The sequence below is a fragment of the Pantherophis guttatus genome, chromosome 8 (genome assembly GCF_059756535.1).
Source record: "Pantherophis guttatus breed Tessera chromosome 8, ASM5975653v1, whole genome shotgun sequence".
NCBI lineage: Eukaryota > Metazoa > Chordata > Lepidosauria > Squamata > Colubridae > Pantherophis > Pantherophis guttatus.
The window spans coordinates 2,006,209-2,024,439 of NC_142070.1; the positions used below are offsets into that span (position 1 = coordinate 2,006,209).

The 18,231-nt window shown below is 41.2% G+C and overlaps 1 protein-coding gene across 12 annotated transcripts in view; it reads right to left on the minus strand.

Moving 5' to 3' along the window:
- Positions 1 to 18,126, minus strand: part of LOC117658513 (uncharacterized) — a 60,936-nt gene extending 42,810 nt beyond the window's left edge. For 3 of the 12 annotated variants that reach the window (XM_087874792.1, XM_087874791.1, XM_087874784.1), the window contains exons 1-5: positions 15,533 to 15,574; positions 13,810 to 13,868; positions 6,684 to 6,719; positions 3,877 to 3,912; positions 1,087 to 1,122 (exon numbers count right to left, since the gene is read on the minus strand). In XM_087874792.1, the coding sequence (XP_087730918.1) occupies positions 1,087 to 1,122; positions 3,877 to 3,912; positions 6,684 to 6,719; positions 13,810 to 13,837 (136 nt within the window). In that variant the 5' untranslated portion in view covers positions 13,838 to 13,868; positions 15,533 to 15,574. Of the gene's footprint in view, positions 1 to 1,086; positions 1,123 to 3,876; positions 3,913 to 6,683; positions 6,720 to 13,809; positions 13,869 to 15,363; positions 15,577 to 17,748 lie in introns of those variants that run through there. The other 9 variants (XM_087874793.1, XM_087874788.1, XM_087874794.1 and 6 more) reach the window with 7 other exon arrangements.
- Between the last annotated feature and the right edge of the window lie 105 nt (positions 18,127 to 18,231).

Consider the following 18,231-nt stretch of genomic DNA (forward strand, 5'->3'; position numbering starts at 1 on the left):
GAAAATGTTATAGCAACACATTGATCTTAAACCGAAGCTGTTTCTGTTGGGTATCTTACCGGAGAAATTCAGTAAAGAAAATACATAGTTGATTATACATGTAATAACGGCAGCAACAATGGTATTTGCACAAAATTGGAAAGCAGAAAAAATTCCTACAAAGGGACAGCTAATTAAGAAAATATTAGAATGTGCAGAAATCAGAAATTAACATTAGCAATTAGGGGAAGGAAGAATCGGAGTATTACAACATATGGGGGCAATAATAAGAAACATGAGGAAAACACGTAATACATTAAATTTAAATGTAAGAAGAAAGATAAATATGTACTAAGAAAATGATGCTAAATGTTGAATATGACGACACAAAAAAATTTGTACCTAGATGTTACACTGATTGATTAATAGTGAATTGTTTGTTTAAAAATAAAAATAAAAAATGTAATTAAAAAAAAAGAGAAGCCCTTTCTTCTTGGTCCCACTAAATGGACCTCCTTAAGAGAGGGGACCCATAAATGCCTTGCGCCCCCCCCCCCCGCCCACTCTGGTGGGTCAGGTGTATATAACTAGAAAAAGGTTCAAACAATTGATCTTCCTCCCTTCCTCTCCATTTTCTTCCTCCCTCCCTCTTTTCCCTCCCTCTCCATTTCCTCCCTTCCTACCCCCTCCCCTTCCTCCTCCCCTCCCTTCCTTCTTCCTCCCTCCCTCCTTCCTTTCCTCTCTCCCTCCCTCCCTCTATAACGCTACATCACTCATTGTAATTTACAAATACAACATGGTACAAAAATACAAAATGTTTAGGTATAAAATCATATTCAACCTAAAAGTATAAGAAACATGAATAATATCTGTTCTTCATGTGTTCCATCATGACAGATACTTAACAGCTCCCTGAAACCCTGTTTGGAATAGCAGCGTTTTTAAAACTTTCTTAAATTGCAAGGAGAATGCAAATCTGATTTCTGTTGGAAGAGCAGAAGAGCACAAGAAGAGCACACCAGATTAAACCATAAAGTCTCAATTAGTTAAAGGAGTAATATTAAATTACACACCAAATTAAATGCTTGGCTATAAAAGCGTACGTACCTTCTCCTTTCTCCTCATCATGGTGTTTCTTTGAATCTGGAAAATGACAGAATTGCATTTTTACATCCGGCCTAAAGCCATCATTTCCAATGCGTTACTAGGACTCTACAAGGCGCATGCCCCTAAATAAATATGGATAATGAAACAGCCATTCTCTGCTTGCATTGAGGACAAGGTGATGCATTGCAACTCTCCCTCAGGCTGGCCCCATAGACCCTCTCCCCTTCTCTCCCTCAGGTTGGCCCCATAGATCCTCTCCTCACCCCTTCTCTCCCTCAGGCTGGCCCCATAAATCCTCTCCTCTCCCCTTCTCTCCCTCAGGCTTGCCCCACAGAAGCCTCTCCTATCCTCTCCCCTTCTATCGTCTCCTATCCTATCCCCTTCTCTCCCTCAGGCTTTCTAGCTCCTTCTCTCCATGAGGCTTGCCCCACAGAAGCCTGTCCTATGGTATCCCGTTCTCTCCAGAGTTATTTTCAAGTTGGGAGGGGAAGTAGAAGGTCTAACTAATTAGCATCAGAGCGTGTTATAATAACATAGGAAATGCTCTGATGGTCATTTCGAAAAATCCTTTCCTACTGAGCACCTAGAAGCCAAGAGGAACATACGTGGCAAATTTCAAGTTTGTAGGCATTACGGTTCTGGAGATTTCATGATTAATGCGTGAGTGGTTTTCGCTTTTATATATTTATTTATTTATTTATTTATTTATTTGATTTGATTTTTATACCGCCCTTCTCCAACAGGATTCAGGGCAGTGAACAGCCGAGATAAAACATAACATATAAAATTTAAAAGCAGTTTAAAAGACATTAAATAATTTCGGCCCTCAATTTAAAACAACCCAGTTAAAACCAATTTCAAATTAAAACCGAAAGGATGGGATCAAGCCAGCCCGGCTAGATGAAATAGATGTGTTTTCAGGGCCCAACGAAAAGTCCAGAGGTCTGGTATCGTGTGTATCTCTGGGGGTCGGTCGTTCCAGAGGGCAGGTGCCGCCACAGAGAAGGCTCTCCCCCTGGGGGTCGCCAACCGACATTGTCTGGCCGACGGCACCCTGAGGAGGCCCTCTCTGTGCGAGCGAACTGGCCGGTGGGAGGCTATTGGCGGCAGAAGGCAAATTATCTCTGTGCATGTCCAAGATGGCCGCTCTCAGCTGAGCTATAAAGATATAAGATATTTTATCATAAAAGGGGGAAATGAAAATGAAACAAGAACTAGTAGAACAAGCGATTGTTATGGAGTAGTATACACAACTGCAAATACAATCGAGATATGAAAAAGATGCAAAGTTATATGGTTTTTACTTGGAGATGACAGAATTGGATGAGATACTCACAGGAACAGATGAGAAAATGATTTTAAAATTCTATAGTTATTTACTTGGAGTTAAATTAGAAGATCAACAAGTAAAAGAAACAATGATAGCATGGGCAAAAATTTTTTGGATATACAATAGAATTAGATAAATGGCAGCAATTATGGGAAAGAAATTACAAATTAACAATGGCTACAGCATATAAAGAGAACTTGTATAAAATGTTTTATAGGTGGCACATGTCACTGGAAAGATTGGCAAAAATGTTCAATGATAAATTAGCTAAATGTTGGAAATGCCACCAGACATCGGGATCGTACTATCACATGTGGTGGACATGTCCAGAAGTGAGAAATTATTGGGCAAAAATTTGAATATGGCTAGAGAAAATGTTATAGCAACACATTGATCTTAAACCGAAGCTGTTCCTGTTGGGTATCTTACCGGAGAAATTCAGTAAAGAAAATACATAGTTGATTATACATGTAATAACGGCAGCAACAATGGTATTTGCACAAAATTGGAAAGCAGAAAAAATTCCTACAAAGGGACAGCTAATTAAGAAAATATTAGAATGTGCAGAAATCAGAAATTAACATTAGCAATTAGGGGAAGGAAGAATCGGAGTATTACAACATATGGGGGCAATAATAAGAAACATGAGGAAAACACGTAATACATTAAATTTAAATGTAAGAAGAAAGATAAATATGTACTAAGAAAATGATGCTAAATGTTGAATATGACGACACAAAAAAATTTGTACCTAGATGTTACACTGATTGATTAATAGTGAATTGTTTGTTTAAAAATAAAAATAAAAAATGTAATTAAAAAAAAAAGAGAAGCCCTTTCTTCTTGGTCCCACTAAATGGACCTCCTTAAGAGAGGGGACCCATAAATGCCTTGCGCCCCCCCCCCCCGCCCACTCTGGTGGGTCAGGTGTATATAACTAGAAAAAGGTTCAAACAATTGATCTTCCTCCCTTCCTCTCCATTTTCTTCCTCCCTCCCTCTTTTCCCTTCCTCTCCATTTCCTCCCTTCCTACCCCCTCTCCTTCCTCCTCCCCTCCCTTCCTTCTTCCTCCATCCCTCCTTCCTTCCTTCCTCTCTCCCTCCCTCCCTCTATAACGCTACATCACTCATTGTAATTTACAAATACAACATGGTACAAAAATACAAAATGTTTAGGTATAAAATCATATTCAACCTAAAAGTAAAAGAAACATGAATAGTATCTGTTCTTCATGTGTTCCATCATGCCAGATACTTAACAGCTCCCTGAAACCCTGTTTGGAATAGCAGCGTTTTTAAAACTTTCTTAAATTGCAAGGAGAATGCAAATCTGATTTCTATTGGAAGAGCAGAAGAGCACAAGAAGAGCACACCAGATTAAACCATAAGGTCTCAATTAGTTAAAGGAGTAATATTAAATTACACACCAAATTAAATGCTTGGCTATAAAAGCGTACGTACCTTCTCCTTTCTCCTCATCATGGTGTTTCTTTGAATCTGGAAAATGACAGAATTGCATTTTTACATCCGGCCTAAAGCCATCATTTCCAATGCGTTACTAGGACTCTACAAGGCGCATGCCCCTAAATAAATATGGATAATGAAACAGCCATTCTCTGCTTGCATTGAGGACAAGGTGATGCATTGCAACTCTCCCTCAGGCTGGCCCCACAGAAGCCTCTCTTATCCTCTCCCCTTCTCTCCCTCAGGCTGGCCCCATAAATCCTCTCCTCTCCCCTTCTCTCCCTCAGGCTGGCCTCACAGAAGCCTCTCCTGTCCTCTCCCCTTCTATCGTCTCCTATCCTATCCCCTTCTCTCCCTCAGGCTTTCTAGCTCCTTCTCTCCATGAGGCTTGCCCCACAGAAGCCTGTCCTATGGTATCCCGTTCTCTCCAGAGTTATTTTCAAGTTGGGAGGGGAAGTAGAAGGTCTAACTAATTAGCATCAGAGCGTGTTATAATAACATAGGAAATGCTCTGATGGTCATTTCGAAAAATCCTTTCCTACTGAGCACCTAGAAGCCAAGAGGAACATACATGGCAAATTTCAAGTTTGTAGGCTTTACGGTTCTGGAGATTTCATGATTAATGCGTGAGTGGTTTTCGCTTTTATATATATATAGATATTTATTTATTTATTTATTTGATTTGATTTTTATACCACCCTTCTCCAACAGGATTCAGGGCGGTGAACAGTCGAGATAAATCATAACATATAAAATTTAAAAGCAGTTTAAAAGACATTAAATAATTTCGGCCCTCAATTTAAAACAACCCAGTTAAAACCAATTTCAAATTAAAACCGAAAGGATGGGATCAAGCCAGCCCAGCTAGATGAAATAGATGTGTTTTCAGGGCCCAACGAAAAGTCCAGAGGTCTGGTATCGTGTGTATCTCTGGGGGTCGGTCGTTCCAGAGGGCAGGTGCCGCCACAGAGAAGGCTCTCCCCCTGGGGGTCGCCAGCCGACATTGTCTGACCGACGGCACCCTGAGGAGGCCCTCTCTGTGCGAGCGAACTGGCCGGTGGGAGGCTATTGGCGGCAGAAGGCAAATTATCTCTGTGCATGTCCAAGATGGCCGCTCTCAGCTGAGCTATAAAGATATAAGATATTTTATCATAAAAGGGGGAAATGAAAATGAAACAAGAACTAGTAGAACAAGCGATTGTTATGGAGTAGTATACACAACTGCAAATACAATCGAGATATGAAAAAGATGCAAAGTTATATGGTTTTTACTTGGAGATGACAGAATTGGATGAGATACTCACAGGAACAGATGAGAAAATGATTTTAAAATTCTATAGTTATTTACTTGGAGTTAAATTAGAAGATCAACAAGTAAAAGAAACAATGATAGCATGGGCAAAAAAATTTTGGATATACAATAGAATTAGATAAATGGCAGCAATTATGGGAAAGAAATTACAAATTAACAATGGCTACAGCATATAAAGAGAACTTGTATAAAATGTTTTATAGGTGGCACATGTCACTGGAAAGATTGGCAAAACTGTTCAATGATAAATTAGCTAAATGTTGGAAATGCCACCAGACATCGGGATCGTACTATCACATGTGGTGGACATGTCCAGAAGTGAGAAATTATTGGGCAAAAATTTGAATATGGCTAGAGAAAATGTTATAGCAACACATTGATCTTAAACCGAAGCTGTTCCTGTTGGGTATCTTACCGGAGAAATTCAGTAAAGAAAATACATAGTTGATTATACATGTAATAACGGCAGCAACAATGCTTTGCACAAAATTGGAAAGCAGAAAAAATTCCTACAAAGGGAGAGCTAATTAAGAAAATATTAGAATGTGCAGAAATCAGAAATTAACATTAGCAATTAGGGGAAGGAAGAATCGGAGTATTACAACATATGGGGGCAATAATAAGAAACATGAGGAAAACACGTAATACATTAAATTTAAATGTAAGAAGAAAGATAAATATGTACTAAGAAAATGATGCTAAATGTTGAATATGACGACACAAAAAAATTTGTACCTAGATGTTACACTGATTGATTAATAGTGAATTGTTTGTTTAAAAATAAAAATAAAAATAAAAAATGTAATTAAAAAAAAAGAGAAGCCCTTTCTTCTTGGTCACACTAAATGGACCTCCTTAAGAGAGGGGACCCATAAATGCCTTGCGCCCCCACCCCCCACCCCCGCCCACTCTGGTGGGTCAGGTGGATATAACTAGAAAAAGGTTCAAACAATTGATCTTCCTCCCTTCCTCTCCATTTTCTTCCTCCCTCCCTCTTTTCCCTCCCTCTCCATTTCCTCCCTTCCTACCCCCTCCCCTTCCTCCTTCCTTCCTCCCTCCCTCCTTCCTTCCTTCTTCCTCCCTCCCTCCTTCCTTCCTTCTTCCTCCCTCCCTCCTTCCTTTCCTCTCTCCCTCCCTCCCTCTATAACGCTACATCACTCATTGTAATTTACAAATACAACATGGTACAAAAATACAAAATGTTTAGGTATAAAATCATATTCAACCTAAAAGTATAAGAAACATGAATAATATCTGTTCTTCATGTGTTCCATCATGACAGATACTTAACAGCTCCCTGAAACCCTGTTTGGAATAGCAGCGTTTTTAAAACTTTCTTAAATTGCAAGGAGAATGCAAATCTGATTTCTGTTGGAAGAGCAGAAGAGCACAAGAAGAGCACACCAGATTAAACCATAAGGTCCCAATTAGTTAAAGGAGTAATATTAAATTACACACCAAATTAAATGCTTGGCTATAAAAGCGTACGTACCTTCTCCTTTCTCTTCATCATGGTGTTTCTTTGAATCTGGAAAATGACAGAATTGCATTTTTACATCTGGCCTAAAGCCATCATTTCCAATGCGTTACTAGGACTCTACAAGGCGCATGCCCCTAAATAAATATGGATAATGAAACAGCCATTCTCTGCTTCCATTGAGGACAAAAAGAGCCCTGGTAGCGCAGCAGACTAAAGCACTGTTATTAACATCAGCTGCCTGCAATTACTGCAAGTTCAAATCTCACCAAGGTTGACTCAGCCTTCCATCCTTTCTAAGGTAGGTAAAATGAGGACCCAGATTGTGGGGGCAATAAGCTGACTTTGTATAAATATACAAAAGTATGAAGGCTATTGCTTAATGCATTGTAAGCCGCCCTGAGTCTTCGTAGAAGGGCGGCATATAAATCAAATAATAATTTTAAAAAAAGGTGATGCATTGCAACTATGTGATGGACGCAACCTTTTCAATTGCTGGTCTACTAATTTTGGACTCCTCCCAGGATGTAAGGTGGACATCTGCTATTTAGTGAATAAGACACTATCACAGTCTCTCACAACATTCTCTGCAGGCTGCCTTGGGCAGGGAGATTTGATTTGGAATAAGAGATGTCCAAAGTATCTAGCCAAAACCATCACCTTGAGAGGTGAGAAACAGCACCTAGAACCAGATCAGCAACTAGCTCAGCTCCCACAGCACCATTGCTTGAAGATAGAATCACAATCTCAGTGTGGGTATGTATGCTCCGGGATGACCAATGGCCAGTCTTGTGACTAGAACTCTGGAATATGGGACTGGCCAGGCAGCTCTGGGTCTTGCAGGCGTTTCTTTCAGTCCTTGTTGGTGCTCCGTGTATCTCGGTCTCTCTGGAGATGTGCAACTTCCTCTCAGCTTTGAGACACTGGCCCAACCCGGCCATTTCTCTCCGCTGCTACTGTTGGTGCCTCTGTGGCCTGCCCACTGCTCTTACAGCAAAGTTAAATTTAGTGGGCCTCACAATGGGGGAGACGGCATCCCCTTCTCCTCCTGGAGCACATTACAATGTGGAGCATCGCTTGCAGCTGGGTCGGGTGAGTGTCTTGGGGCGGACAGCAGGTTGTGCATCTCCCCGAATGACCGAGGTGCGTCCAGCACCAACAAAGGCTGAAGAAACTCCCGTGAGACCCAGAGAGCACCAGAGAATTAGAATGAGAGAGAGAGATCAGAGACAGGGTGACAGACAGTGGTGGGATTCAGGCAGTTTGCACCACTTCGGGAGAAGTGGTTGTTATGGCAAACTGGTTGTTGGAAGAAATCATTAGGGCAAAGAACCAGTTGTTAAATTACTTGAATCCCACCACTGGTGACAGAGAGAGAGAGAGAGAGAGACAGAGAGAGAGGGGGGAGAGATGAGAGAGAGAAGGATGAGAGAGACAGACAGAGAGGGGGAGAGAGACATATGAGAGAGAAAGATGAGAGAGAGAAAAAAAAGATGAGAGAGACAGACAGAGAGGGGAGAGAGAGAAATGAGAGAGAGAAAAAGATGAGAAAGAAAGAAAGATGAGAGAGAAAGATGTTTTGTTTTCTGTGGGAAACAGGTCCAAATGGCTCTTTGAGTATTTAAGGTTGCAGAAACAGATGGCCAAATTAAGTGCCTAAAGGACCCCATTCCGTCACTGGAAGTCCAGGCACTTCAGTGAGCAGCGCACTGGATTCGTATTAGTGGTCCATGAGATTTAAAATTATGAATTTAGTGGTTCCTGAGGTCCAAAAGTTTGGTGACCCCTGCACCAGAGTGCTTTCTGGTAGGAAATTAATCAGTTTGGGAAGTAATTAATTTATAGATGAAGGGTGATTTCCTCTGTTGCAAAGATAAGACTGTTTGTTGTGAGTTCAATCTTCTTTTTAGATTAGAAAAACAAAACGAAAGAGATTTTGATTTAAATATTTAAGAACTATTTGCAAAAAGTTTAAAAGAAGATGTAAGAAAGTTTTAAACGGGAAGAGGGACAGACTTTTTTCTTATTTTTCTGTTTTCTATTTTTTCTTCTTTTAACCTTTGATGAAAGTGTTTTGGCATAATTTTGCACTAAGCCAGTTAAAGAGTCTAGTTGTAGTGGGAATGTTTATTTTTCCTTAAAGAGCATGTGAGGTTAGCTGAATTTGCATAAGGTAAAGAATCAGACTATGTTGTTTACTTGCCATGGAGACTTGTTGCTGCAGTAACCAGGATCTACTAATAAGGAAAAGAAAGAGAGTGTGGATTGTCTTTCTTTTTGCCTTTGAGATGTTATTTTTGGATTAGATATGGCTACTGGAAAAATGGCAAAAGAAGGCTGAAGGAGGGCCAGCACGCAGAAAAAATAATTACACAGTATGTGCTTCAGAAATATTTTGAACAGATGGGAAATGAATTTGACCAGATGGAGAATAAAATGGGTTGTTTTGGAACAAAAAAGAATGGATGCAAAAACACATAAATTGGATAATCTGGCTTTACTGTAATGGAGAGAGAAAAAATTCTTTAGAGCTGCTCCTGATGCTCTAGAGGAAAACGTTATGGTAGAGAGCAGCATTTTGGGGTAAATGTTTTGGATGTGAAGAAGGGACATATGGAGGCAGAAACTGATAAGATTTATAGAAAAATATCCTGATTTGCCAGAATTAGGAATCTCCCCAGGGATATTTTGGGGCATTTTTTTTTAAAGATGAGGAAGGGCTGCATCATCATTTTAACGCCAGCCGTCAGAGCTGAAATGGGACATTTCTCACTGTACACCTATACAATCACTAGGGCGGTAGCCTACTGGCTAAAAATGACCCAGATGGATGCCAGCAGACTCCCTAAAATATGTCTAGAGGAACAGCAGATTTCAAATCCTCAAAGGTATTCCTGGCTAACCCGGCTGTCAGAAATATTGAACCGATATGGCGTAGGGTTCCCGTTGTGTGACACACTGAACCAAATTAAACAACGGATTAAAGATATACATGGGCAAATGGACATGGCAACCCTTTCAACTAATCATTCCCTTAAACTGCTGACAGCAGTTAAAACAACTTTCACTCTGGAAAAGTATTTACATTTAGAAATGCCATCAGTGGACAGACAGTTATTTGTTAAGTTTAGATTCGAACTTCTAGATACCAACGTTAGATTTGGCCGCTATCGGAAAATCCCGTATGACAAAAGAATATGCATATGTGGGGTAAACGTCGTGGAGGACACGGCGCATATAATATTTGAATGTAGTCTCTATCAAGAAGTAAGAAAACAATATCTGTCCCCAATTATAAATAAATTTCCCCACTGGAATATAAGCCAAAAATTAGCATTTCTGTTGAGGGCTGACTCTCCTCCCCTGGTAAGAGCGATCACTCGATACCTTAAAAGAATGACGGCAATACGAGCCAGTTATATCAAAAAACATTTTATCGATTGTAAGGAAGATGAGCTCAGTTAGAGAGGAGCTATCCTATTTGGGTTATCTAGTCTTGGCAACTTAGCTATTGAAATTTGATATTGTAAAATTTTAATGTCATCTATCATATATTTTTAGATTGCTATTTTTGTAATTGTTTTATCTTTTTCCCTTTTTCTTTTCTGTTTTGTTTGAAAAGGCCTTCGGGCTATTCAATAAACTATACTATACATTTTAACGCAAGATTGAAAATGGATAATATTGACATAATTGTTCTGAAAGAGATTCCTATTAGAATTCTGTGTCAGAGAAAAGAATAATTGTTGTTTATTTCTTTATTAAACTTGCATGCTGTTAAATGGGTTTTAAGATAAAATATTTGGCAAAACTATAAAAAATATGAATGCTGTGATATTTTTCTATCTGATCGGTCGCAGTCTGTGTTGACAGGGGGGCAGAGGTCGACCCCGAGGCCCCTTGTATGTGGGGTGCCACAGGGGTCGGTTCTCTCACCCCTTCTGTTCAACATTTATGTGAAGCCGCTGGGTGAGATCATCCGTGGTTTTGGGGTGAAGTATCATCAGTATGCTGATGATACTCAGCTATACATCTCCACCCCGGACCACCCCAATGATGCCCTTAAAGTGATGTCCCAGTGCCTGGAGGCTGTACGGATCTGGATGGGGAGGAACAGACTCAGGCTCAACCCATCCAAGACCGAGTGGCTGTGGTTTCCGACGTCCCGATATAGTCAATTGGTGCCATCACTGACTATTGGGGATGAGTCATTGCCCCCCACGGAGAGGGTTCGCAACTTAGGCGTCCTCTTGGACTCACGGCTGTCTTTAGAAGAACACTTGACAGCTGTGGCCGGGAGGTCTTTTTATCAGGTTCGCCTGATTCGCCAGTTGCGTCCCTTTCTGGATCGGGACTCGTTAAAAACAGTCACTCATGCCCTCGTCACTTCACGCCTGGACTACTGTAATGCTCTCTACATGGGGCTCCCCTTGAAGAGCACCCGGAGGCTCCAGCTGGTCCAGAATGCGGCCGCGCGGGTAGTTATGGGAGCAGCATGGCGCTCCCATGTGGCTCCCCTCCTGCGCGAGCTGCACTGGCTCCCTGTGGTCTTCCGGGTGCGCTTCAAGGTCTTAGTTACCACCTTTAGAGCACTCCATGGCTTAGGACCGGGGTACTTACGAGACCGCCTTCTGCCACCAATAGCCTCTCACCGCCCAGTACGCTCCCATAGAGAGGGGCTTCTCAGGGTGCCGTCAGCCAAACAATGTCGACTGGCGGCCCCCAGGGGGAGAGCCTTTTCTGTGGGGGCACCCACAATCTGGAACAAGCTCCCCCCAGAGATACAGAAGATTCCGGATCTGCGCACTTTCCGCCGTGCCCTCAAAACATTCCTGTTTCAGCAGGCCGGCCTGGCCTAACTTTCCCTTTATATTGCTTTTTGATTTTATTTTAAACTGGGATGTCTTGAATTATCTAGGACCAGAATGTTTAGTATATTTTAATTGGTTTTTTATTATTAACGTTTGTATTACATGTATTTTTATCGTTCGCTGTTCACCGCCCTGAGTCCCTTAGGAATAGGGCGGTATATAAATTTAATAAATAAATAAATAAATAAATAAATAAAATAAATTTGAAAATAATTAAGGTAAGAGATGGAATGAAGTTAGAAAAGATACAGTGCATTCAGAAAATATTCAGACCCCCTTCACTTTTGTCAATTTTGCTATGCTGCCGACTGATTCTACAGTTGTTAAATTCCAGGTTTTTTTTCTCATTAATCTACATTCAGTACTCCATAATGACAAAGTGAAAAAGAATTTTAGAAACGTCTGTAAATTTATTAAAAAGAAAAAACTGAAATATCACATTGGTATAAGTATTCAGCCCCTTTGCAACAAGCGTGAAATTTAACTCTAGTGCCTCCCATTTCTCTTGATCGTTGCTGATATGTTTCTACACCTTGAATGGAGTTGACCTGTGGTAAATTAAATTGATTGGACATGATTTGGAAAGGCAGACACCTCTCTATAGAAGGTGTCACAGCTGACAATACATACTGTAGCAGAGCAAAAGCCACGAGGTCAAAGAAACTGCTTTCAGAGCTCAGAGACAGGATTACTGCAGGGCACAAAGCTCAAGAAGGCTACAGTAAAATTTCTGCTGCACTGAAGGTTCCTAAGAGCACAGTGGCCTCCATAATTCTGAAATGGAAGAAATTTGGCACAACCAGGACCCTTCCGACAGCTGGTCGCCCAGTCAAACTGAGCAATCAGGGAAGAAGGGCCTTAGTAAGAGAAGTGACCAAGAACCTCATGGTCACTCTGACTGAGCTCCAAAGATCCTGTGTGGAGATGGGACAGAGTTCCAGAAGGACAACCATCACTGCAGCCATCCACCAATCTGGGCTTTATGGAAGAGGCACTAGAGGGAAGCCTTTCCTCAGTGCAAAACACCTGAAAGCCCACGTGGAGTTTGCAAAAAAAAACACCTGAAAGACTCCCAGGCTATGAGGAACGAACTGTAAGTGGACTTTTGTGTGTTTTGCACTGAGGAGAGGCTTCCATTTTGATTAAAATAAATGTTTTACCTAGAATGTTATTTTTTGCTTCAGACAATACCTTCAGACAATTGATGTGCCATTTAAACAATGGCAGAAATACTTGTATGGTGGGGGAAGGAATTATGAATTAAATAAGAGTTTCTACAAGATGCAAAAAAAAAAAAAAGAGTAGGAGTATAAGATTTGAAATTATATTTTGCTGCCTATTTAGTTTTGATGAAAGAGTGAGAGTTGTTAAGAAATAAGAGACTATCGGAGTTAGAAGGGCATCATCTGAGATTTGGGCGGCACAGATACACATGATATAATAAAACTAAGCTGAATGTAGATTTTAAAAACCATTATGTTACACAAGCTGTTCTTAGAGCATGGAATAAATATATTTTTAGGTTCTTCCAGCACAAGAAGATGTAGACAAGCAATAACTAGGCATAAAAGATTAACATACTGTGATGTACTAGAATTTTCTCAAAGGGATTGTAAACTAAAATTGAGAGAAGTGGTTTTCTTATGTACAATTATCAGAAGGTTTGAAGTGGATGAAAGATGTTATAGTTTTGAACAAAGTCTGAATTTGAAATATTTATTAATAATGAACATGTTAACATTGGTTGAAATAGGCAAAAGAAGAACAAGTGAAAGAATGCATGATCAAATGGGCTGAAAAATTCACTACAATATACAAATAGATCAATGGGAAAATATGTGGTTGAAATTGACTGTGGAGATGATTAAATGATTTTTTTTGATCAAGACAATATCTTTCTGGCTGACTAGAAAATCCTGATTGCGTTAAATGGGAAAAATGCACATGCTTTGAATAATTGGATAATGGAAAAAAATAAGATAATTTTGTAATTATACTTGCTACAAAGGAAATTGGAAACATCTTTCTATTCTTTTGGCTTCCTTCCTTCCTTCCTTCCTTCCTTCCTTCCTTCCTTCCTTCCTTCCTTCCTTCCTTCCTTCCTTCCTTCCTTTTCTTTTTTTTTTTTTCTTTGTTAGTTTGGGTAATTATTTTATATTCTCTTTTAAACTTCCACTAAAATTTATGGAAGGTGGGGAGGAAGAACTGTAGCCCATCATGTATCAACTACATATTCTTTAACAGAGAAAAAAATGGCAGAAACCACTTACGATGTCCAGGTGGCTTTTTGTGACCCATTTGGTCTCTTCAGTGTATTTAACAGTTCATCCTGAAAAGTGAAGAAGATGGTGGAGCAGATGGTGAAAAATTAATGGTGCAAGACAGAGAAGCCAACTCCAGCCCCAACCTTTGTATTAAAACCAGGAGGAGGAAATGGACAACAACCAGGAGGACTTCAGAAATAAGCAACATTTAATCAAAGGCTTTGGACCCAACAACTGTATTTTGAATCCTGATTCTACCTTGATTGGTTATGTTTATATTCCACTTTTATGAGAGTGGCACATTGTGTGTGTGTGTTTGTGTAATACACACACACACAAACACACACACACATATACATATTGACTCCAATTCAATTCCCACATAGTTACCTGCCATAGGGCTAAAGAACTTTGTGTATATAAATGTGGTAGAATCTCCAGCTAGGCTGGACAGAGGAGTTAAGAGGGGCCTGAATTTGGATTCTCACCACAGCAGGAAGCATCAAAGGCTTGCCCTCCCCTGCAATTCGTGAAGCCTTATCTGACCATTCCCAGGGGGATGCAGTCAGTCTGGTGAGATTCTTGTAACATAGTGACTCTCCTAGATCTGGCATTCTCAGCTTCTCCATACACTCAGATGCTCAATACGATACTACTTAAAATGTTACTCTTTTTTTGGCTTGATCACAACTACACATTCCTCACTCTGCTTCCATCCACGTACACAACTTTTCCTGACTCCTCAAGGTCCTGTTAACAGGGTAGCAAGGAAGAACACAGCCCAGCATACAGCAGCTTCACAAGAACAAGGCCCTGTATCTAAGGTAGTGGACAACTGGTGGAAGAAGGCAGGGAAGACACATAATTGAAGAAATTAACACAGTAACAGAGTTGGAAGGGACCTTGGAGGTCTTCTAGTCCAACCTCCTGCCCAAGATTTTACACTATCCTGGACAAATGGTTGTCCAATCGCTTCTTGAAAACCTCCAGTGATGGAGCACCCACAACTTTGGAAGGCAAGCTGTTAAACTGACTAATTGTTCTCATTGTCAGCATCACGTCTTTGTGGAAGCCCCTTAAATACTATTACAGTCATGATTGCAAGCCATAAGCATAATTCCATGTGGTGAAGTGGAGTGATTGGTTCAAGGTCACTCATGGAGTCTGGGGTGGAGCACAGCTCCGACCTGGTCTCTCTTTTCCCACTCTAAAACGTGAACCTCGGCAGAGGACTCCTGTCTTCTCTGTGGAGCACAGACCAACTAAAACATCTCACACAAACCAAAAACTGAAGGAAAGTTACAAATCCATCACCTATAAACAGCCTGAGCACAGATACAAAGACAGCACGGGACAAAAGTCACTCTGCTAAACAATAGCAGTGAAACAGCACATCTCTGGGAAAACTTTCCCTCCCAGATGCTGATTGGGCAGGGATCTCCCAGGAATCGGTCGCTCCAGAGTTCGGACCCAGTGAAGAAAATGTGCTGCTCGGGTCCCTGAGCACTTGCACCTTCCAATGCCCCAGTTTCCTGGTCCAAAAAGAAACATTTATCTCACTTTCTCCTTGAATCGCAGCCCAGTGGCAGAGGGATTAGAGGCAGGATGCTAAGAGTCCCTAGCCAACCTGCAGACCCTGGAGCCACTCCTGGACTTGAGCAGGTGAGCAGAAGCACCATTGCTCGAGAGCCTTAATCATTTTTTCTTCTTCCCCTCTTTCGGTACCTACAACTGGAGCTTCCTTCTGCAGCTTCAGAAGTTCATTTTCTTTATGATGTAGAATATTCAGCTCCTGCTGCTCTCCGATTGGCTGGCTGCTGTGTCCAATCAGGATTCAGCGCTTAGCCCTCAGTTTCTTCCTCTGGCCCTGGGAAGCTTCTGCATTTCAGGTGGTCCTCAGCAAAGTCTAATTACAGTGTGGATTTTCTTCTCCTGCTTCAAAATTGTCCGAACTGGGATTTCCTCGGTAGAACTGGGGTAGATGCAGTCCTTGCTGGAAATAGCTACCTTAGTATTAGCATACATGCAAGGGTTCTTGAAGGAATGACCGGTTGCATATGGCATTGTGGTGAAAAGCACCGGTGCCTTTTTCAGTACAGCCTTAAAAACATCACTGTGTCCCCATGCCTGGGGCACTGAATGTGTCAAGGGCCATGTTTTCTGCCAGTATTGCTAACTGGCCAAGTATCTCAGCTGCTATGTACATGTCTTTTGGATGCTTTTTGTTGTTTTAAAATGTTTCATTGCTTCAGATGTAGTATACTTTTTAGTGCATTCAGTCACTTAAATATGAGCCAGCCATGTGCTGCAGCTGACCAAAAAGCCAACACAGTTCTAGGCTGCATCAACAGAGGGATAGAATCAAGATCACGTGATGTGATAGTACCACTTTATAAAGCCTTGGTAAGGCCACACTTGGAATATGGCATCCAGTTTTGGTGATCATGCTGTAAAAAAAGCTCCATCTCCTCACTTTGACAGTCCTAAAGTGGGTTTTCAACAAGAATCTCCAGTTCGTATGACTGAACTGATATCCCACCTTTATGTTCCCCACTTAAAAACTGTGTTCAAATAGGCCACTAAAAGAGAGAAATGTCTGTGGAGATTCTCGGTCATCCGGGTCATGGGTATCCCAAAGTTGCTTTTTCAAAAGGCAACTGGGCTTTGTTTTTCCTTGAAGGTGTTTTGCTTCTCATCCAAGAAGCTTCTTCAGTTCTGAAGAAAAAGAGAACTGAGGAAGCTTCTTGGATGAGAAGAAAAATGTTTTGAAGTGAATCCATCCAGTAAGCAAACTCATCCTATTCAGAGATGGACTTATCGGGGAGGGCCGTGTTTGTTAGGTTCTGTGCCTATTTTATTTATTTATGGAATATATTACTATGTTACTGCCATCAAAAACAACTCACAGAAGTTCACCTGAAAAATATAATATAAAATATATCTCGTACAAAAATTAAAAGTACAACAATTCTGGAAGAAAATAGAAAAAGGATACAAATGACACCAACAGTGCTTGATGTCCGTGGATGTGGCCACCCCACATCCTACCTCTTTGCTTACATGGAGGATTCACCATCCCCACATTATATGTTATAAATGACCCCTGGTTGTCTTCTGGTGCTGCTGGGTTTGGCTAGGATGATTGTGTAGCTCCAACAATGTAAAACATTTTCTAGAACCACAATCCTCTGACCAATGAGCCACCAACAGGCATATAACAGCAGATTGCGTATAACCCCACGACTAGTTGCGAAGTCGTGTCCGACCCATCGCGACCCCATGGACAATGTTCCACCAGGCCTTCCTGTCCTCTACCATCCTCTGGAGTCCATTTAATCTCACTCCGACTGCTTCAGTGACTCCATCCAGCCACCTCGTTCTCTGTTGTCCCCTTTTTCTTTTGTCCTCAATCTTTCCCAGCATTAGACTCTTCAGTGAATCCTTCTCCAGTGTGTCCTTCCTTCTCATTAGATGGCCGAAGGATATATGGGTATGCCTAGTTTAATGAAAAGAAGGACTAGGGTGATATGATAACATATTCCAATATTTGGGAGGCTGCCACAAGGAAGAGAGGTGCAACCTATTCTCCAAAGCGTCTGAAGGCAAGACAAGAAGCAACAGATGGAAACTAATCAAGGAGAGAAACAACCTAGAAATAAGGAGCAATTTATTCAGAATTAGAACAGTTAATCAGAGAAATGGCTTTCCTTCAGAAGCTGTGGGGGCTCCCTCACTGGAGGCTTTTAAGAAGAGACTGGACAGCCATTTGTCTGAAATGGTAGAGGGCTGTCCTGCTTGAGCAGTGGGTTCGACTAGAAGACCTCCATGGTCCCTTCCAGCTCTGTTATTGTTATATAAACAGCCATTAGACCTCACTTCATATCATCAGAATACTGATGAAATTATCTAGCCCTCTTCTCAAACATCTGCAAGCAGGAAACCAACCTCAGAGAATGCCAAAAACCCAACAAGTACCAGTTATTTATTCCCTTTAGTCGAGACCCATACACAGGGTTGCCTGCAGTAGCCAAGTTTTAGTCGTAAATATCTCGATGTGAGTCATGCTTCATGACACAAGTTCTGTCCCTGATGCACTGATGGGAGAAGTGGCCATGAAAGCAGAAAATGGTTGTAAAATGTAGAGAGAAAGACCTTGGCAGAAATGGGCAAGCAGCGTGACCTAGACAAAGAAAAGACAAGAAAGAAATGGATCTATGCACAAAGAATCAGTGGAAAAACACACAAGTTGAACTATAATCAAGCCAGTTTCCAGCCTTCCCTGAGGGGACCCATCATGGCTGCCCTCCTTCCCCAAAGATACCTCAACCCTTCCCGCCAAAACCGCTTCTTTTCTTTTATTGGCTCTCGAGGTTCAGGTGACTCTGGATGGGCCTCTTCATGATTAGTTGACCCTCAGGCTGACATCTG